We start from the raw sequence: 23892 nt of genomic DNA, 5'->3' as shown, positions 1-23892 counted from the left end.
TTCGCAGACGTGCTCAGAAAATGTGGGGAAATTTTGTCTGTTTGGGTGAGCATATTTTCGAGTTGGGACTGGCAACTCTGTTATTAGAGTCATTAGCTTAATTTAGTTCTTTACTTAAACTGTTTCAGGAGGAGCTTGGTGAGCTATGAGCGATCTGACAAGTGAAGGGACACCATGAAGGTAACCACAGCAGTGGATTCCATGGCGACGGAGGTCATCAAGCCCTCGCCGCAACAGGGCGATGACGAAGAGGAGTTCGAGGTGGAGGTGCAGCAGAACCCTGGTCACATCGTCACACTCACGAACGGGTCGTACCGCGACGGCAAACCGCTGGTGAACGGTGTCGCCAAGGACCTCATAGTAACGAATGGGGACAGCGCCCACTCCACACCACGCAAACTACAAGATAAGACTGACGGCGTCGTCGCCAGGTCCCCCAGGTACTTGAGTAGCCTACATCACATTGTCTGAGCAAGGAAACTGAATACAGCATTTTCAGAGAATGATTATGACGTCAAGAATGAGATAGTGAAACCAGCGAATAGGGATTATAAAGAATGGACACTTCGCGTCGGTACCTTTGATGTAGCCGGACTGATTTCAATGACCTTCAAGCCAGCTAGAGCGTGAGATTCTGCTTTCTCCCTAGAGTTGGCGCTGACATCACACCAGCTAGCAGTCGACACAGCGGAAATGTAACACATATAATACATTTAGGTACATTATGTACTCAAAATAAATTGGATCCATAAAATAATAAATCCTTCATTAACTGTAATCTCTAGAGTTCCTTTATAATAAGAGTTGAGACGTTGATCCCAACAACAATTAAAATATGTAATGATTTGATAGCACTGAAAATGGAAAAACAAAACTCTTACGAGAAGTAAAACCATATACCTATATTATATTATATACAAATATTAAACGAATTTGATACATAATTTTATAATGTATTATATTATTTTATAATATAATTTATTACAATCTGAAATATAAAATATTATTATTACACTAGTTTGTCACTGAGAAATAAGGAAAAGCTGTTAACTTAAATTTATTTGAAGCAAAGCGTTACTGGATTATGCAATAAGGTAGGCGATGTTTGGATCCTGTGTCTCAATTCTATTCTCAATTTATTATCTTAGCCTATGCTCGATTACACTAACCTCTAGCGCTTGGAAGTAGAACTAAACGCTGGCGCACAGAGAAACAAAACACAGGAAAATTCGCTCAGTATCCATTCTTTATAATCCCTATTCGCTGGTGAAACTGGAATAGGGTAATATTTTGCTCTTACAATATTTTAATCTGTTCTTTAAGGAGTCTGCAACAACTACAAGATTCTCTAGCGCATTTATTCATTCATACTTTTCTGTTCAAGCGCATTGCAAACCCAGCATTCTCCAATGTTCCCTCTTTTCTGCCTTCCTCTTGGTCCTCGCATATAATCCATATATCTTAATGTTGTCTATCATCTGATATCTTCCTCGGCCCCGAACTTTTCTCTCGTTCACCATTCTTTTCAGTGCATCCTTTAGTAGGCAGTTTCTTTTCAGCCAGTTCCTTCTTCTCTTCCTTCACTCATTCTTTCCAATACAGCTCAATTTCTTATTTTGTCTGTCCATTTCACACGCTCCATTCTTCTCCGTATCCACATTTCAAATACTTCGTCTCCACTTCGTCTTAATGTTCATGTTTCTGCCCCATGCAATGGCACTCTCCACACAAAGCGCTTGTAGCCTCTTCATCAATTCTTATTCCAGAAATCCGCAGAAGATGCTCCTTTTCTATTAAAAAACTTCGTTTGCCATTACTGCCCTTTTGACTTTCTAGCAGCAGCTCATGTTACTATTTATACTGGGTGTTCAGTTCAACGTGTGTCATGGCTCGCTGTATGCCGTCATGTGGCTAGTCGATGAGCCGAGGTGTATTACTTATGTGCCAGAGAAGTTGCCTAGCAAGTACGGCGTTCATTCTGAAGAATACGTACCGATACCTATGGTAACGCCGGTAGTGGCAGGAATGTGAACTGTTTCGAAACATGTACTGAGATGAGTTTTTTCTTTCTGTCGGGATATGGGGAGAGGGTTAAGACGATTACTTACGTATTTGTTGACATTAACTTCGACGATCAACATGGACACGGAGCATTTGATTTGTGTTGTGGAATGTTGCCGTACGCAACCGATGATAAATACCCTGCGTACGCCGTGCCCGCACAAAACACAATTTGAAAGAGGTTATGGTAGCACACAGACTTTACAGACCGTCATCTGTTGCTACGACGTTCAAGTTATACCGTACACGTTCTTAAGTTCAGATTGAACGCCTTGATTAAAAGGCAACTTCGCTGACATAACAGCTGAAACTCGCTTCAAATCGCTGACTCATCAACAGTGACGTCATGACACACTTTGAAATGAACACCCATTACTTAGTATACCCCAAGTATTTGAAGCTGTCCACTTGCTCTACTGCCTCATTTAGTATTCGTAAGTTTACCTTCTTTATTTTTTTTCCGACAACCATATTCTTCGTCTTGTTTGCATTTATCTTCATCCCATACTGCTCACAGCTGTCATTGAGCTCCAGTAGCATATCCCTTATATTAATGGATGTGTATATAAAACTATATTTCAATGTTAATTCTGTGGCCGGGAGGAAAAAGGTCTTAAGTCAATTTTTTGTGAAAAAGAGATTTTTATATATTCTCAAAGCAGAAATAATTCTCTACAATCTGGTAAAACGGTTAAAGTCAAATAAGACTCCTGACTGGATTTATGGTATTACCAAATGTCCTAAGTACTTTTTGAATCGAGCACACACAGAATAAAGGACTTCAGAATATTTAATACTTTATTCCTTACAAACCATCACATGTTTACATTCCACGCTTCCCTATTAAAAAGGTAAACTTGTATTTTAGCTATTTTATCACATACTGATACCCTTTCCTTTTACGGTCTTACTAATAAACCGTGTATAGTTTTTATACGAGACTTATACAGCGTTGAGACAGAAAATGTTACTAATAAACTATGCATAAGCGTTGGATGTATAAACAATCTGTAACTATACAATGGGAATTGCTTTGCAGTAGTTATATACACGAAACCCCTTGTTTAAGCGTTGTATATAGAGAAAAAATGGCCGCCCCTCTAACAGCTGTTCGTATCGACTGTCATTTTATGATGATAAATGCCTTGTAACCACAGAAGAACACACCAAAGAGCACAGAATAAGTAGAATAATATTGCTTTAGCTTGTACTCTTTGACCAAAATATAGTGTGGTAATCGATCAGAGCCAGTTGTACTATCGATACTTTAACACAGCACACTAGAGCGCTCTACCGGATGCAATAGAGAACCTCAGATATTCTATTACCATTCGTCACGAAGTAATGACGAAACTATGACGTAGTTGTGTTAACAGTTAAATTGTTATACACGACGTATGTAGTGATTATTAGTAAGGAATTTACACACGACTTATAAACGAGCTACTCTTTGTTAAACGTCTGTATATAGAGTTTTTATTAGTAAGACTGCTAAAACTTTAAGCACCAGGTAAACAGTCCTATATTATTTAAGACCTATTTTGTATTCCTAATAATTTAAATTTGCTATTTATTTTGACATGAAAAAGGTTTATGTTTAAATAGTCCCTTCTTCTCAGTTTGGGTTGTAGTCTTAAAAGGACTTAAGTGCAGCTATTTTTGGAAATAATCAAGAAAATTGTTAAATGGGCAACATTACCTGTTTAAGAAGAAATAGAAACAAATAATATCCAGGAAAACCTCTTAATTAAAAGAACTCTGTAACTGACACCAATTTCAATCTTTCTACTGCTCTCCTGAAAAGTATAACATTTTTACTTAAGACCTTTTTCCTCCCAGCCACAGAATTATGTACAGGGTGGAAGTGAAATATCTCTGCAGATTTTAAGAGCGAATAGCTCATGTTGTATGTATCAGAAAAGTGTAAATCATACCATATTGATGGAAAGTTTATAGTTTTCTCAGAAAAAAATATTCTCCCCCCCTCCAAATGTTTAACACACTCTTACTCGGTTACTATTGCGAGTAGGATCGTGAATTTTGTCCATATCGATAGAAAATCTAAAAAGGTCATTTATCCCTCTGGCAGGTTTTCGTGTAAATTTAATTTAAAAGCCACTAATTTCAAGCCACTGAACGATGCAACGCTGTAGCTCAGTCTTGCGATGGTGACTAGTATTTTCGAGCGAGAGCTCTTCTATGCCCGCTGCGCGCGCGCGGAGCTCTTTTACCTGTAAACATTGCTAAAGGATGTACAGATCTTAGAACACAGCGCATCATGACGGAACGGAAGCGCTTAAAGCTTTCAAGGAAGAGTGGAAGATACAATAATTATGCTTCGAACATGGTGATGAAGTCCAGTGTTTGTGTAAAAAATATAGGCCTATCATTTGCAAAAAAAGCAACATAAAACGGCATTATGAGACGCAACATGAAAAAAAAATATATAGGCATTATTCAGGAGAAGAGAGAAATAAATTGATTTCGGAATTGACATCGAAGGTAATTTACATTTGGGTCAGTAGATTGCATCTAGATTCCTTTTATTCCTTTATTTTAAATGTATTGTTGATGTTTTATTTGTTGCTTGTTTCTGGATATTTACTTGTATTAGACTACGTGTTTCTTTAATTTAGAAATAATATTTTATCTTTGATTGCACTTTAACTTATACTATTACTAAGCTCAAAAAGCTAATTCACTTTTGTTCCAATAACTATTTTCAGGATTTTGAGCAAATATGAACTAAACATTTTGAAAACTTTGATGCAAGAAGCTTTTTTAGTAACGTCAATATAAAATATACTTAAAAATATAATTCCAAAACTATTAGACCAAATTGCACCAAATTTTGTACAGATGATATTATTATAGATCTGTTTATGTAGTTTAAATTTCACAAATTTTGGCCGAAAATTGTGGAAGTTTTAAAATCATACGTATCCCCTTAAATGATTGACCCCAAAAATTACGATGGCTCTCAATACCTTAATTTTTTTAGTAGGTTATTTTACGACGCTTTATCAAAAGCTTAGGTTATTTAGCGTTTGAATGAGATGAAGGTGATAATGGCGGTGAAATGAGTCCGGGGTTCAGCACCGAAAGTTGCCCAGCATTTGCTCATATTTGGGTTGAGGGAAAACCCCGGAAAAAACCTCAACCAGGTAACTTGCCCCGACCGGGAATCGAACCCGGGCCACCTGGTTTCGCGGCCAGACGCGCTAACCGTTACTCCACAGGTGTGGACACCTTAATTTAATCAGTTTGTTTTTTCGTGTTACGTGCATCTCACAAATCGCTCTAAGAAAACTCATTACATAATCACGACTGGAGAGTAAGGACTACATTTTCACAATCACACAATCAATATAATCTATTTCAATCAATATTGTCATTATTATTTTTTCAACAAATACTCGAAAGTACTTAGAGATCACACACGTCGAGCAGGTAGACCCTATTAGTTTCTCCTAACCAATGAAGTGAAGTATTTACATAATAAATAATTGCTTTTAACAAGAAAATGGTTTACATACAATTAACTTTTCCTATTTCTCTTTTTGTTCCTAAAAAACCCTTCCCTTTGCGATTTGTTTATATATGTACATGTATATTAAATAACTTAGTAATTAGCCCTATTACATAGCCAGAAATTTAGTAACGCAAGTTATTCTAATAATTGCTGCCTTTATTCGCTGCATGTGCATGTACATCTCTGATCTCTACATTACGACGCTATGTAGTGGATGCGCTATGCGCTCGTGATCAAGGTCGAGCTCTTCTACCATGATTGGGAGCTAATATCGTCACATCCCTGCTGTAGCTAGAGACGGAGGTGCGAGGTAGTTCACGTACGGAGACAAAACTGAGGTCGTAGATCTCTTACATCTGTATTACGAGTATAAACACCATGTCTTTGTGAAATAGGCCCCTGGACTCACAAGAACTTTTTTCCCACAGTTTGAACGGCTCGTGTGCTGTAAGAGCTGAAGAAGACTGTCCGAGGACGAACGGAGAAGGCGCCAACACTGACGCTCCCTGTTGCAACGGGGTGATGACGAATGGGGACGGCAGCAAGGCCAGGAGGCAGCTAGATGAGGAAGACTGGGACCGCACGGTGGCGGGCGTCAAGGAGCAGGCCTTCGCGCGTCTGCAGGAGGAGCTCAGCAAGGCTCACCAGGAGCTGCGCCTGCGGGACGAAGAGGTCAACCGACTCAGCCGCATCCGAGAGGAGGTGGAGGCAGAGCTGGAAGAGCTCACGGCGAGCCTCTTCCAGGTACGATGCAACTACAGGATACTAGTGTTGTGGGATTTAATCGATTAATCGATCAATTTCTGTTGTAAGATTAATCGATCAAAAATACTTAATCGAATAATCGAGTCGATTAAAATTAATCGGTTGTAGTTGATATTAATTATTATTTTGTTAATACAAACTCATACTAAAAATTCCGACAATATTTCTCTCTCGGAAACTGCTTACTTAAAAGCACAATAACTGTAAACCAAATGCGTAGGGAAAATCTTCGCACAAACACTTCAGAAAGAGATGGAGATTTAATCTAATCGATTAATCGATCAATTTCTGTTGTAAGATTAATCGATCAAAAATACTTAATCGAATAATCGAGTCGATTAAAATTAATCGGTTGTAGTTGATATTAATTATTATTTTGTTGATACAAACTCGTACTAAAAATTCCGACAATATTTCTGTCTCGAAAATTTCTTACTTAAAACCACAATAGTAGGCTACTGTTATTTTCTAACTGTAAACCAAGTGCGTAGGGAAAATCTTTGCACAAACACTTCAGAAAGAGATTGAGATATGAGGACAGTGACCTAGCCTACCTATATTGAAAGTTGAAACACAATACGAAATCCTTATTAAGTTTTGTGGTTTTCTAAGAAAACTTACACATTGTTGCCAGCTCATCTTCCTAGCATACGAAATACATACTTTTCTGGAATTCGTCCCCCTCATCCCTTATAAAATAGCCATTTCTACACTGTGTGTGAGAGCGTAACTACCTTCTTCTCTTTCTAAAATCTGGTAATTCGATTACAATTAGGGGCCAGTCTTCTGTTTCGACCGCTGTAGTTTTGCAGTTGCAGTTTCTGTACTGAGTTTGTATATGAAGGTTGTGTGTTTAGTTTGATAAAGAAAAAAAATCAGTTTTTTGTGAAAAGTGTAAACTCCATTATGTCATATGATAATTTGAGACGTAAACTCGGTGAAACGTTTGGATTTAAATTGAACGATCGTGGAGAAGTGCTTAACAGAAAAAAAGTTTTCTTTTTCGTATTTAGTGATGCAGGAAACATTGTTACTAAACATAGAGCGGCACTTAATTCGGAGCATGTGAATGCACTCACATGTTTAAAATCATGGATGAAGCAGTATTAACTAGGTGAGTCTTCATAATTTTTGTTATTTATGTTTGTCTCAAAAATTCCCGGAGAAATTGACACAATAAATTATAAGCCTCTTAATAAATATGTCAGTAAGTAATTAAAATAGTTGTTTTGTAATATAACGATACAATATATACAGATGTACAACATTTAATACTTATGCTTATCACCGAACACAAGTTAAATTTAACAATAATTGGGTATTACAGTATATTAAAACATTTTTTCAAATCGATGAAAATTCGATTAATCTATCTATTAATCGATTAAATTCAAATAGTTAATCGATTAAATAATTTGATCGATCAACAGCACTAAGAAAAACCTCTTAAATGTTGGTGCATGGTCCCCTTGCACCTTGTATAAGAAATAACAGACCATGATTGATGTTGTATGCAAAATAATAATAATAGGCTACTTACTTACTGGTTTTTAAGGAACCCGGAGGTTCATTGCCGCCCTCACATAAGCCCGCCATTGGTCCCTATCCTGAGCAAGATTAATCCAGTCTCTATCATCATATCCCACCTTCCGCAAATCCATTTTAATATTATCTTCCCATCTACGTCTAGGCCTCCCTAAAGGTCTTTTTCCCTCCGGCTTCCCAACTAACACTCTATATGCATTTCTGGATTCACCCATACGTGCTACATGCGCTGCCCATCTCAAACGTCTGGATTTTAAGTTCCTAATTATGTCAGGTGAAGAATACAATGCGTGCAGTTCTGTGTTGTGTAACTTTCTCCATTCTCCTGTAACTTCATCCCGCTTAGCCCCAAATATTTTCCTAAGCACCTTATTCTCAAACACACTGAACCTATGTTCCTCTCTCAGAGTGAGAGTCAAAGTTTCACAACCATACAGAAGAACCGGTAATATAACTGTTTTATAAATTCTAACATTCAGATTTTTGGACAGCAGACTGGATGATAAGAGCTTCTCAACCGAATAATAACACGCATTTCCCATATTTATTCTGCGTTTAATTTCCTCCCGAGTGTCATTTATATTTGTTACTGTTGCTAAATAATAATATACATAAAGTAGTTATTGATGCAATAATAATAGTAATTAATTATATAAAATGTTACTGAAGCAAGGAAAAAAGCAAGATTTGATATTGTAAAAGAAAATATGTTGTTGTTTAGTGAACTGTCAGAAAACAGGTCTGAACCTCACAAGTGATACCATAAAGGTACCAGTTATGAGACGACTAAGCCAGGAGATAATGGGGTAGGGTGACCAACTTCTTTCCCCCTCCACTGCATACATAACCGACTAGCTACATATTACACTAGTCAGACTTCAAATACATACAAACAATTGTTCTTCCTCTGACACATATCGTCAAGTGAGATGTACTGCCTGATAATAGATGTACATATCAGCCAAAACCTCAATCATTGCAATATTGTGTTATGACTTATGACGGTTTTTGTGTGCCTGCTCGCTGCAGGAGGCCCACAACATGGTCCGCGAGGCAAATGTACGACAGGCGAATGCCGAGCGATCTCTCAAAGAGAGTCAGATGCAGGTGGAGGTCCTCACGGCCGAGGTGGCAGCTCTCAAGACACTGGTGCTGACCTCCACGCCCAGCAGACCCAACCCCCACCTGCACCCACAGATCGACCCGCGGGGCAACAGGCCCAAGGATGACTCCACACTCTCAGGTAAGCAGCAGCTGTATTCGACTCACACCAGAAATCTTGAGTTCCAAAGCCACAAGTACTGTATTTCCTCCTCAAAGAAGCGAAGAGAGTCTGTTGTGATGTTTACCCAGAGCCAACGCGTTAGATACTATAGAGAGGCTGAAGACCTCTGATAAGCGCTCCCTGCGGAGGCCAACAGTACTATGGATCGTTCCCTAAAAAACATGGCGGTCTATCGGTCTATAGTACCGCCAGCCTCCGCAAGGAGTGCTTATCAAAGGTACACTGTAACGAGTTGGTACATGTATTATATTTTTCAGATACATCAATATTTAATTTAAACATTTCACTATAAGTTTTGTAAAAAGCTGATTTATAAATGAAAAAGTAATAATTTAGACTTTAAAATTTCCAAAAATGTCTCACTACCTCGGATTTAAATGAAATGTACCGTAAATCATAATATTCGTTGCTGGATAATTAAACCCTCTCAATACAGGTACCATTGCCGCAGAGAATTATAAGATAAGACGGACTGAGCATAAGCGAAGTATCTGTATTAATAAGTTTGTACCATCAATAGTATAGTATTTATTGTGTTTATAGGTCCTACTCCAATTTTCTTTTTATTAATGCGTAGGACTCTTTTTGTTACCAAAGAGGAAAGTTAGCACTTGCATCACACACAATTTGTCATTATTGTTCAAAATAATGTAAGAACAGTTTTATTCTGCAAAAGCCTCTGCTTAGTTGCGAGACACGTTTGAGATCAATGCTTGTTTCAAATTATGTTAGACTACACGATGTCTCCATCACGCGACAATATTTGTTTCAAATTATATTAGAGTACACGATGTCTCCATCACGCGAAAAGAAGTGTACCTAGCTGTGGCTCCTGTTGTTTCTGATAACAATGTTAATAGTAAGTATCTTATCGTTTCAATAAATGTGGTGAGTTATGATAATGAGTAACTTTCTATTAGTGTCATTCTTTAATTATTATGTTGCATGCTAAGAGATTATTTGTAGTTTTAATAATTTCAGTTTTCAAAAGTTCTCTGTGTTAATTCCAATTTCAAATGAATTTTTCTCAATAACTTAATTACTGGATATTTTTTTTAAATTTTCGCCACTACCTTTCCTATATTTTACTACTATTAGTTACATACGTCGTCTCTCTTGATATCACCTGGTGAGCACTGAATTACATAATTTCATATTAGGTTAGATTAGCTATAGGTAATTAAATTTGTGACGAAGTCAAAAAATTATTTATTTCTTTTCTGCCGATTAAATTCATCGTCTTTAGGTGCTTTGCTTTGGTTGCATCGAGTATAGCTTGTCACTTAATATCTGAGCTATATTTAGTGAAACTAATAAAACATAGGCCTACAGCTGTTAAAAAACGTAAAGTTTTGTGTGTATTTTACTTTTTACTTATTAACATAGTCTTAATATGTAACTCAATTCACAATAATACTAACTTCATCACAGTCATTTCCTACAACATCCGAGCCACGCCCCTTTGTTTTGACTAACCGAAACATGGCGGACCAATGTTCAATTGTCTTCAACTTTCTGAGGTCTTTGTCCTCTCTATAGTATCTAACTCGTTGCCCAGAGCGTTTAGAATAGAAAGTGTGATAACTCGGCAAGGGTCTAATGGGACTTTTAAGCTGGCCGTCCACTGGAACCGAATTCGGCCGAATAACAACTCGGCCGTTTACGGTCGTACACGACCGAATGATCCCACAACAAGAGAATGCATTGGCGCGCGTCCATTACACTCGTCCTATTCGGCCGTTTGCGGCCGAAGACAGCCGAATGCCGATTCGATCCAATTCAGATGGGATTTTCCGGTCTCATTCGGCCGAACAGGGAAACATGTCATGACTGTTTCCATAAATTTCGCCATGAACGCCGAAAAATTAATTAGTTCTTGTGTGTGTGTTTTTTTTTTTTTTTTTTTTTTTCGTTAAACAAGTGAAATAAAATGTTTAAGGCTTAACAAATTATTATTCATGTACTACTTACCGTAAGATCACTGACAAACGTTTCTCAGGTGGTACAACTTCTCTGAAATTTGACCATTTTGAGATTGATGGACGAATTACATTTAAAATACAGCTATTGAAATGTATCAGCATTCATCCGATAGTAATCGAAAAACATAGCACTATGCTCTAGAAGTTTACTGTGTAGGCGTAAATGATGAAAATTATCCAGGCGACACCTTTCTCTAAGCATCGGATATACCCTATATTTTCGTCATTCCTTAAAAGCCATTTGTATGTATGTATGTATGTATGTATGTATGTATGTATGTATGTATGTATGTATGTATGTATGTATGTATGTATGTATGTATGTATGTATGTATGTATGTATTTATGTATGTATGTATTAAGTATAAGCATGTAGCACGAGGGCATACAACTGATAATTGACGGCCGAAGCGTCGGCTCCAGTGGACGATCGATCGGCTCTTCTGCCGGTCGTCCGGTATTCGGTCGTATACGGCCTAACAAATATTCGGCCGTTCACGGTGCCAGTGGACGGCTAGGCTAAAACCCTCTAGTGTCGCCACGGCAACTGAGCGAAACATTGGCGTGGCTATCGTTCTAAGACTGCAGTTTTCCTCTTAACAAACTGGCGCATAGGATCGGTTATTATCAGTTGATTGTTGGTTGGGAACACGGCTTATTTTGTATAATTTCCTAAATTTAATCAATAAGGATGATTTATGTCCTTTCTTGAGGGTTATACACCATTTTAAAATAATTTAATACACATATACAACTATTACATGAAATGCTCAATAAGTTTTTGTAGCTTTATTCTCTTCGACTCTAATCAACTGCAACAACAATCCAGATTGCCAGGCGACGACAGAAAACAAAAGATGAGCAAACAAATGAATGAGGTGTATACACAATTGAATGCTCTTTCATATTTAAAAATATGAGGGTGCCATTTAAAATTTTAAAGTAGGGGTGGCTAGGAGGTAGGGGTGAAATCTAAAATGCAATTAAGCCTGGTTTCAGACTTCCCCCTCAATATCTAAAGTGACGTATTTTTTGTTTAAATTGAATTCAATTTAAATAATTAATTATTTAGACTGGGAAGTTTTGAAATGAAAGCCCTGTATAAATGCTTAAACATCCTGGCTATAATGATGATTATAACGGACAGCGATGGTGATGGTCGTGGGGAAGGTGAAAAAGGGATACTGCAGTGTTAGTAATGGTTATTATTATTATTATTATTATTATTATTATTATTACTACTACTATTATATATATTATTGATATTATTTTAACAAATACAAATAAAACTATCCAACTATGCTCAAAATACACGAATGGATAACATCGACACAATTTAGTACTTACACTAAGAATTTAAAACCTTACTTTCACTCATTGGTTACGGAAAGAAAAAAGATGTCTAATGAAAAGAAAATGTTTCAGGTGTTGGCCTGTTCACTAGGAAGCATCGACGATCTCCTTCCCACTTCAACCTCAAATACGGTCGAGAGAACTCTCCACCAGAGTCACCTGTAAAGGAACAGAGACCCCCACTGCCCGAGCCTCTCGACAGCAAAGAGGGTTGCGAGGTGAGTACTATATAGCTGTCACTGACCACTCAAACAGTTCGATGTTGATAGGCGGGCCTTGTTAAGCTAGTTACGTCATCAAATCAATACTGATTGAATGAACCTGCGGTCTAAGGCGAGAAGAAAACGTTTGTATTTCGTATCTTATTCACAAAACAATATCACCAAATCGCCGAATCATACGTGGGTGAAATTACGTTTCACCGTCCAAAAAATCGTTAAAAGTACAGGATTTATCACATACGACGCAACCGCCTGCCCACATCTCCCACGGCACGTCTACCGCATACGCCTGAGTTGTGCGTAAAGTAAGGAGTAATGCGACTAGATTAAGCTTACCTTTATTTACAGAAGGTGCTCAAAATGTGTTCAAAGACTTTTTTGAACACATTATTAAACATTTGACGAATTTTGGCTGCCGAAATTATTGAAATCACAATCACTGAAATGCTAAACGAGGCAACGATTTTCTCGGACCTCTTTCTAAGGCCGCTCCTATCTCGTCTAATTTTTCCTCGGTTAGAACGCTTGGTTTTATAGTTTTCTTTATGTTTAACACGGATCTAATCTCTCTAAATTTTTCTAGTAATCTACATATCGTTGATTTATTGGAAACGTACGTCGGGAAATTTCTGTATAATAGGAAGCTGACATTCCACATACGACTCTGTTCTTGCATAGTTTAACACAATAAACACTCGTTGCTCCCTAGTGTATAACATAGTGAACGAAACTACACACAATAAGAATGAACAAATGTGTACTCAATCACACGGCAAACGAAACTGAACGAGGCTGAGTAATACGCATTGTTTACAGCTAAGGCGCCTGCAAGACTAATCTTGTTACGAGAAACGGGGAAGGCCGCCAGCTGTGCAATCGGTGAGTGCTGCCTTCCCACCAAGCTAATGCTTTCCCAGCAACGCTGGAGACCTCGAGTTGCGTCGTACGTGAGAAGCCCGTTATTTAAAGAAAGAGCTACAGGAACACTCTGAAATTATTGATCCAATATCAATTTACTTGTTCCTTCATACTAGTAACTACAGTATATATAAAAAAAATCTCCGCATTATCTTGTGCGTTTCTGTTCTGCACAATTATCGACTTTTAGTAATTAAATAGAACGTTACAATTATATAAACATTTTAACTTGGGGACTTGAATTCTTTCTAACTATAAATTGATAATACAAAATGGACTCACTATTACGTAGCACGGAGTGACGCAAATGTGTTTCTCCCTATAAATTCGTCACAAACATCTAAAACTAACTTTTCAGCACTACACTTATGTGGCACTAGGAGAGATGAATAAAGTGCACACCAACAATGCATCCTTACTTGTTGAAATTTTACTTATAGTAATTTACTGATTTCAATAAGCAACCATCACATATCATGTTCTTGTTTAGTCAACTGTCCGAAGACAGATTTGTACCTCATAAATAGAGCCCGGAATTTTAGGTGCTAAAAGTTAAGAATGACACTGAGTGTAGATGAATAGAAGTGGTGGCCGTGAGGAGGGTTTTAAGCCTAGTTTACAGGAGTCCGATATGTAATAATAGGCAACAGAGTCAGAAGGACTGAGCAATGGATCTTGTAAACCGTGCGCAATTTGTAAGTGGTGGTTAAGAGGATTGAAGGCCTTTAACGATATCAAAAGGAAAATACTGAATGACAAGAATGGCATCTCAAAGAAGTGGGGGGGGATGGCAATGATAAATCGTGCGCTAGTTTGTAATTGGTGGTTAAGAGGATAGAGACCTTTAGCGGTACCGAAGGGAAAAATACTGAATGACGTCTCAAAGAAGTGGGGGCATGGCTTCAATATTTATAAACTATAGCGAGGAACAATATTAACTTTTAGCACCTAAAATTCCGGGCTCTACTCATAAATCACACCAGTAAGGCATCACTCATGAGTAGACAGTGGATGCGGGATGACTTGTCGTTGAATGTAGGTGCACATTTACTGTATGTTACATTTTTTTCATTCAGACCATTGGCTCAACAGGTTTTAAACGTAAACAGACGACGTCAACATGCTACTGTATCTCCGTACAGTCAAAAGGAAAAGAATAATGACGTACTGTAGTAGGCCTACATACCTTGCAAGGTTCAGTCCTCGTCATCATTGATGCAATTACCAGCGTTGCAGTAAACGACGATATATTCTCGTAAGTTGTCGAAGCTGAATCGTCTTCGCCTATCGCTTAAACAGTTTTTGTATCGAGAGAATTTCTGAAGAAAAACTCTAAAATGGGGATCACTCAATTTCTTTAGAGGAATATTTTCACTGAGCATCATGTTGCACGTGTCGTTTAGACCCGCACAACTAGATGATGATGATGATGATGATGATGATGATGATGATGATGATGATGATGATGATGATGATGGTGGTGGTGGTGGTGGTGGTGGTGGTGGTTCCTCAGATTTCATTTCAACGCATTTCCTGTGCGATGTACTGTTGCAATGTTTATCTATAACCTGAGTTGTTCTGGTTTTTATTTCAATTTTACATACATTACACACGATATTGTCTTCGTTAAAACATAAAATGTCACTCGCATACTTCTTAATCGCATTTCGTATCTCTAAGCGAATTTAACGTTTTGACTTCGACATTATGACTGGATCAGCACTAAACTATTCAACTCGTGCTAAATACTTGAGCAGGATAACACAACTGCACACATTGCGTTGCAATTTGGACCGGGGTTCCTTCGTTATGTACGCTGCTGTACTCGCCAGGTACATAAAAGACTGACGACGCGGCACGTGCCATATACTCCGATACGAAACAACTTTACTTTTCCTTAAGTCATCCCGCATACACTGTCTACTCATGAGGTAACTAAGCCAAGAAAGAATGGAAAAGATGATGATGATGATGATGATGATGATAATAATAATAATAATAATAATAATAATAATAATAATAATGATAATATTAATATAATAATGCGTCTGGCCGCGAAACCAGGTGTCCCGGGTTCGAATCCCAGTCGGGGCAAGTTACCTGGTTGAGGTTTTTTCCGGGGTTTTCCCTAAACGCAATATGAGGAAATGCGGGTAATTTTCGGTGCTGGACCGCGGACTCATTTCACCGGCATTATCACCTTCATTTCATTCAAGCGCTAAATAACCTAGATGTTGATACAGCGTCGTAAAATAACCCAATAAAATAAAATAAAAAATATAATAATAATAAATGAATAAGACGACAAATTATTGGGCGGGCTCAGGCCCCACGGGCCCATATACGTTGGCGCCACTGAGCACTATTAAATGAGCCATTTTGAATTATGGCGTCAAGTGAAAAATCTTGTTTTGAACAGATTCCTCGAGATGAGGGCAGCAGAAACGAAATTTCCCTTCTCTTCGCTTCGATCCCGTTCGTAGCGTTTCCACAAGGTGGAAAGCAGCAGCAAGTCGAACAGAAATATCACTAAAAGCCCTCATTCAAGCTGTCACGTGTTGCAGGTGGATCCTAACGTGCACAAGGAATTCGTGGCGTGGAAGCAGAGTCCCCGTATGGACAAATCGGATGCGTTCATCGCGAGGGTGTACAACGAAGACATCAACCTGTGTCTGGACTTCAACAACAAGGAGTTGGGGGCCCGGGTCCAGGAGGCTGTGGAGAGGGGCAACATCTTCATAGAGGCTGTTAGCGACAAGACCAAGACGGTCTTTCCCAAGTAAGCAACGCGCAATTTATAATGACAAACACATTCAAGGAGAACAATATTAAGTCCAAGGTCCACGCATTTAAACCTGGCTGAAGGTGATGGATTTTTCTGCTTTTCTTGGGAATTTCATTCTTGACAGGTTTAGTCTTTTGTCTTGACAGACAATTTTATTATAATTTTAATCTTCCATACTAGACAAGCAATTAAAAGTAACACGTGAATGGCCTTCATTCCCATAACCCAGGACGATAAGCTCACAATGAAGGGAAAGATAGTAGATTCTACACACCCCGTACACCTTGACCACAACGGATTCACTTTGCATGCTTATTTGTTAGTTTATGTCTGCTTTTTGTTTCTGTCAAATAACTTAATAGTACATTATGCAACGAGCCTATAATGGTAGTAATTAAGACGCAAGTATGATTGTTTATGAAACGAGCGCAAGCGAGTTTTATAATTTTCATACGAGCGTCTTAATTACCATTATAGGCAAGTTTCATACGACTTTTTATGCTCGACCATATTTCTAACTTGAAAGTATTGAAAATTAGGTCTTTTTATGGTTATGTGCGAACTGACCTGAATTGTGAGATGTGCGCAGACGCGAAAGTATTGATTTTTTCCGAGGCCGAATGTCATTGACCTTGGCACAGAATAAGAATGAACATTAGTCTGATATAACCTGGAAAGTGATTTAGAATTGAAAAACGAGATGACAAATTGAATTTATTTGAATATTATTTACAATTAACGCTAATTATTATAGTAACAGAACATAACCTTCTGCGACAGTATTGGATTTCCAGCCTCCGTGACTTTTCGCTAATTGTCTGTCGATTGCATATCCGAGAATAATCGATATAACGGTACAAAGCTGACTTGTGATTGGCTGAAGACCTGTACTTTAATGAGTAGGTATACTTTAATGACATGCATTAAAGGACTGCTACCAGGTGTATAATTACTACATTTCGGCATGGTCGAGCATAAATTAATTTATGAAACTATGAAATGTACACAGTGGGCAAAAAAAAATAAATACTCTATTTTGGGAAATAATAATAATAATAATAATAATAATAATAATAATAATAATAATAATAATAATCCGTGGCGCTACACCCCGTGAAGGGCCTAGACCGAGAGCCGGCTGCTGGCCTCACGCCCACATGCCGAAGCAGAGGTGGACGATCATCCAACCTGAATGGAGGTATCGTGTGATTAGCACGATGATCCCCCAGCCGTTATAGCTGGTATTCGCAACCGGATTTTGCTACCTATCGTAGCTCCCCAAGTGCATCACGATGCTGGGTGGGCACCGGTCCCATACACTGGCCGAAATTTCATGAGAAAATTTCTTCCCCCATGAGGACTCGAACCAGCGCGCATTCCGTAACGCGAGTCTTAGGATTTTCGGAAATACATAACAATAATTTATAATGAATACACTGTTGGAAAGAGTAGACTTTAAAGATGAGCAAGACTTTTGATTATGTTTTTTGAGGCTCAATTAAAATCTTATGGAAGTCAATACACACTGATGCGAAAAATGTGGTTTTTGAAGACAATTTATTACTTCAAAATGCAGAAACTGAATGTTGGTAAAATTAATAATAATTAATCTTTCAAATAATCAAAATTAAAAATTATGCTCTATGTGACCGCCATTTGCCCACACAACCATTTGTAGGCGTCTTCTCCATTGTCCAATAGCACTGGATATCTGTCTTTGATCAAGCCAGTCCCAACATTCAAGAAGGCGTTGTCTTAAATGTTCAATATTACGAATTCTTGTTTTGTAGTAAACTGCTTTTTGTAGTTGATTCCATACAAAATAGTCCATAGAATTTAGATCTCATTTGAAACTCCAGTGGAAACCATCAGAGAATCTGAGAAAAACGATCTTTCACGCAATGATATCTCAGGAGGGATATCATGTCTGTATCTTGCTGATCAATCGTTGTACACTTGAAACAGACCATTCTCACTGAGCATAGTTCCTTGCAATTTGACGGGCAGATAAGTGATCATATTGGTGCAAATGTTTAATGAAAATATTGTCTTCGTTCGTTAAGTGACCCATTATTCACAAAATGAGAACTCAAAACAAATGATGATTGCACAACAAACGGCTTGGCCTGCTGAACTCGTAAGACCATAATGCTTAGTTTGGCATAAACGATCGATTTCACAATGGAGTATAGTTCCAAAACCCGATTTGCTTTCTAAGTGGTTTAGAGAAAAAGCAAAAAAACTATCTGTAGTGTTTCCAGTGTTGAGATGTGCAGGAAATTTTTATAATAGTCTTTAATAGTAAAGCTGAGGATAAAATTACATGTTTGAACTAAAAGTATGTATTTTTTTAAGAGTTATTAGATTATTAAATTTGGACATGTCGTGTTTTGGAACTAACTATTGCATATGTCGGATTTTGGAACTAACAATAAAATATATGTCGGATTTTGGAACTAATAATAAAATTTATGTCGGATTTTGGAAATTCTAATAACATTAGTTTCATTAAATAATCCACATTTTATACTAAAAAGCTATTGATTTTATTGAATCCATGGAATATAATAAACAATTGTCATTTATTTATATATATCATCAGAATATTATATTTCCCTTCTTCCTGTGGTTCACAGATAGTCAATCTTCTTCACACTCATCCTCGTTATAAATACGGTCTGTGTTATTCTTGCAATAGTCCAAAATTTCCATGTCTCTCCAGTTATCTTAAACATTTCTTTAAGTAATTTGTTAACATTACTTAGTTCTTCCTTATAGATTATGCATGTGTTTTTGTGCAAATGTAATTTTTGCATCCAGAGCACGTTTTCCTCTTTTTCAAAATACTTTGTACAAATTTACAATTCTTCTATAGTTTTGTTCACCCCTTATCGCAACTCCATTTTTTATTCCTTTATCTTGATTCTTTTACAGAATTTTAGTTTGAAATGCCAGCCATTTGGTGGCTTCAAAACAGTTTGTATATTTGTTTTCCAGTCATAAACTGGACAGTCTATACTTAACTTGTTTATGGTGTCATTGTTGTTGAAGATATTGCAGTAATCTTCGGATATCATAATGTTCATCTTCTTTGCCTCCTTCTCAATTCCATAAAAAATTCTATCTGTTGATATGGAGGAAATGGAGTGACTCATTTTACCTAATTGTTCGATGAAGTCTTTCATACCATATCACTTTATTTCACATTTCTTGCTACATGTATCCTCTTCTCTTCTTTTTTTACTGGCGGAAGTCCAATTTTTAAATGCCATTTAAATACAAGTCACACCCAATTCTTTGACACTTGCAAGATTTTTAAGAAAGTTTGTCGGTAAACTGGTAGAACACGACCTGCTCCCATCCCCTGATGTCTCATTGTTCTGTGAACAAAATATGTTTTAGGATAATCAGCTGTTGTGTATTCAGTATGAATTCATCTTGAACCAACTTATTAGGGACGTTGTAAAACACTTTGTAAAAGTGGCTGATATCACGCTGAGTTAGGAAACTTCATTGGTTTATGGGTAAAATTTTGAGTTCTGAGAGAGTAGCTACCAATAATCAATACAAAAAATTATCAAATACAGGCATGCATCGCACAATCACTGTAAAGACAAACATTACAGCTAGCATAAAACTTAACTTCCTATCCCTTTTCTGTGTTTTGACTAATTCTTTGTATCACCGACTCACTTTCTTCCACTCCCAGGCTCTGAAGGCGAAGTTTGTATGTGAGATTCTATGAAAATTTTACTTCTGTAAGAAGCTCACACAACACGTCAACACGTAAAAATCTGCACAGCTCTGAAGTACCAATATAATGAAGCTTATTCTTATTCAGCTAAAGTTCCATTGTCGATTTTCCCAGTAAGTTCCGTGCACTGAAGAATTATGATATTCTAAAAGAAAACACTAGTGGTATAAAGAAATCACACACCTTCTTTGTCTTGAGCAAAGATGTCGACTTCTGGAACTTTACTGGCCTTCATAGTTCACACAATGGAAGTGTAAATGTCGGACTTTGGGATAAACTGCATATGTCGAGTTTTGGAACAATACCTTAACAAAATAAGTCGGGTTTTGGAAAAAATTCCATATTTTAAAGCTTGATTTATGTTAGAAATATCGAGTTTTTGAGGATGAAATAGTGTTTTTCCAATGTATTTCAACCCAAAAATATAAGAAATGATCGTAACTCATTTTTCATAAAAATGGCAGATGTCGACTTTTGGAACTATACACCTCAATTCTTGTAGACCGGGAAATTACTGTACCTAATTAAATATTATAGTACTTTTCCGGTCTACATGAATTGTCAAATTGTCCTGTGAAATAAACTTTCAAGTGAAATCATTAGCTACTGGAATATAATAATTTAAATTTTGTGCCTTTTTCTTGGCCCACTGCGTATATAAAGAACATAACACGAACTATTATCTACGTAATATTAACTACATTAATACGCATAATTCATCAATTGTTTTAAGCATCACACATAACACGACCGGGGTTGGAGAGAGAATACTTTTCATCGTTGAAATTATCTAACTCGCAGCGCTTGTATTTTAGTGTAAGTAACGATTGAGATCAGCTAAAATAATAGGCCTAATAGACATAGGTTCGGTGAACTAATTGACATATTAATTCATACGATGCGTCTGAGTAAAGAAACAAACATTTATAACACGCCGATCTCTCGAGGATAGTTCATGGTTCTTAGCTAGAGTGATGTATTCGTGTGAACGTTGCTACTGCTTGATAGGGTTCGATATTCGATCCTTCTTTTCGTACTTTTTAATTTCGAACTTCTATTCTAGGAGATTCTAGAATATTCTAATTAATACTACTTTAAAATGGAAATACGTCATTCATCACAACATTACCGTAAAGAGGGGTGACTTTGAACAGTAATTTTGCGCCTTTCTAAATTAAATGCTGTTCCCAATTGCGATAAAACTGTTTAAGTTGTCAATAAACTAGTTCAGTTCTTTCGCAATAGGGTACAGCATTTAATTTAGAAAGGCGCTAAATTACTGTTCAAAGTCACCTCGGCGTTCAAAGTCACCCCACTTTACGGTATATGAGTCGAAATGTTCCACAGGAGTAGCTATAAAAGCTCGAATTCTACCATTGGTAACCATTCACGGTTTGAATACCTGAATCTCGTAACAGCAAAAGTGAAAGATAGCGAGAGAAGAATTAAGTATAAGATGTTCCAAGAAGCAAACTACGTCGACATCGTCAAATTCAATGCGGGTTGTTATCAATCTCGTATGTCTTAAGGTGCGTACACACTTAGCGAACGAACAACGAACGAACGACAAACGAATGCATTCGCTGATTGAAATTGGAACGTGTGTACGTAGCAGCAAAGGCAAAACGATCGTTTCGTTTGCCTTCGGAAGTGATCCGTCGCTTGGACGGAAGACGCTGTTATAAATCTTATTAATGCATATAGGGAGCAGGAAACTTTATGGAATCCCAAGCATCCTACTTACCACAATAAAGTAAGAGAACATGATGTTTGGGAAGCTATTGGAAAGATGTTCAGCTGTAAAGTAAGCGAGTCAAACACGTGCAAAATTTGAAAATTACTTTTGTTTATTTATTTTCAGTGGATACATATGTTTTGTTTATTGTAGGGAGCAGAAGCCAAAAAGAAAACTTAGTCCCTACTGACATCATTCCGGAGGGAAATACAGAAGTCCACAAAAAGATCTGGAATGGGTATTGATGTAGTGTACGAGTCAACTTGGTTCGCGTATAAACATATGTCGTTCCTTTTGGACAATTAATTGACACCCGAAAAAAACAAAGCTCCAACCTTGTGCACACAAAATAAATTATTGGCACTGAAAAGTGCCTTTTCGTAAACATGATGCGCATTCGACAAACACAGACAAATCTCTCTTTTTAGCATTTTAAGATAATTATTGTCAGTGAGGTATCCGTATATTGAAACTTTCTCCTGTCTTGCAGTTGTACCTTAATAAAATCTTCCAGTTTCTCAATTATAGCTGTACATACTTCTGGAACAATCCTGGTAATCAACTGTTTCGACACTTTGAATAAATACATGAAACTTGTATACGAATCTCCTGTAGCAAGATATCGAAGTGTTAATGCTAGCCTTTCCTGAATAGGTATTGCTTCTCGTCAGCTTGTGTCTTTCTTGGAAATTTTTGACCCTATTTTGCACAGTTATATTTCGAAGTATGTTTCTGAAATGCGACAGAAGTTGTGAAACTGTCCCGATTCCATTCGACGTTAATCATGAAGCAAGTCACTGCCTCTATATTGATTGCGACTTTCGTAGAGTGGCGTCTGCCACCATCGCCTTTTGTTTTTTAACTTTCTTTTTGTTAACTGCCTATAATAACAACGGCTGCACTTGCTATAACTATATTTTCGTCTGTCATTATTGCGGATAATCAGCGAACGTGAATGTTTTCTGACCATTTGCTGATGATTTGTACGTTGCTTCAAATAGCGAACGAACAACGAAATTTCGCTTCATCATTCGTTCGTTGTTCGTTCGCTAAGTGTGTACGCACCTTTAGACAAGTGGTATTCAATCTTTTTTGCTAGTGTACCCCCAAAATAAATTTAATGTATATCTCTAAACTGCGTTGCAATACATAAGAATTAAGAAAATATGACTAATGTAGCCTACTAAAAATAAATTATTATTATTATTATTATTATTATTATTATTATTATTATTATTAGTATTAGTATTATTGACATTATTATTATTATTATTATTATTATTATTATTATTATTATTATTATTATTATTATTATTAAAACATCCAAACCTGGAATAAACGTTAGAAGGAGGAAAGAAAATAAATAATTAACAAAACAAATTGACAGCATGTGTTTAACATAAATTTTTCATACGAAGACTAAAATTCGTAACATTCACGTGATGATGTCAGTGAATGTTATACAGTCCGCGTCACCGTTTTTGGCGTGTGAAATAAGTAATGGGAACGTTAAGTGCGAGTGTTTTACATTTGTCACAGTCAGTCTGACTACTGTGTTTGGCAAATGGCTGATGTGACGTGTATATGAAGTGGTACCATTCTCAGCTGCACTAGCAACATGCTCACAAACTGGGCACTACAGTCGAGCCGTTCTTATTTCCGGCGTGGCCACGCCTTCTCGACTTTTGGCGCGAAGAAGATAGGCAATAGCGGTGTTGCTAAATCTCTGTCAAGCCAATAGTGAACGGACGCAGTTCTAATAGCTGGTTGTCGAACAATCAGTCGGTATTGTTGTTGGTGCTGTGTTATCGCTGAGTTTTCAGCATCACAATGCCGCGGAGGAGTCGGAAGACCATCAATTCGCAAAGCAGAGAAATGATTCTTAGCGTTAGAGATTATTTCGAAAATGAACTTAAAATAAGAGTAGTTTATTGCCTTTAATGCAAGTGGTGCAAT

The 23892-nt window shown here is 37.3% G+C and overlaps 1 protein-coding gene across 1 annotated transcript in view; it reads left to right on the top strand.

Moving 5' to 3' along the window:
* Positions 1 to 23892, top strand: part of LOC138698456 (guanine nucleotide exchange factor for Rab-3A-like) — a 508755-nt gene that overhangs the window by 464410 nt on the left and 20453 nt on the right. Inside the window, exons 4-8 of the mRNA XM_069824400.1 lie at positions 129 to 440; positions 6022 to 6337; positions 8933 to 9146; positions 12596 to 12741; positions 16227 to 16441. Of these exons, the coding sequence (XP_069680501.1) occupies positions 175 to 440; positions 6022 to 6337; positions 8933 to 9146; positions 12596 to 12741; positions 16227 to 16441 (1157 nt within the window). The 5' untranslated portion in view covers positions 129 to 174. The remainder of the gene's footprint in view (positions 1 to 128; positions 441 to 6021; positions 6338 to 8932; positions 9147 to 12595; positions 12742 to 16226; positions 16442 to 23892) is intronic.

Source organism: Periplaneta americana, chromosome 4, assembly GCF_040183065.1.
Source record: "Periplaneta americana isolate PAMFEO1 chromosome 4, P.americana_PAMFEO1_priV1, whole genome shotgun sequence".
NCBI classification, from domain to species: domain Eukaryota; kingdom Metazoa; phylum Arthropoda; class Insecta; order Blattodea; family Blattidae; genus Periplaneta; species Periplaneta americana.
This window is presented reverse-complemented; position numbering and strand designations above follow the sequence as displayed.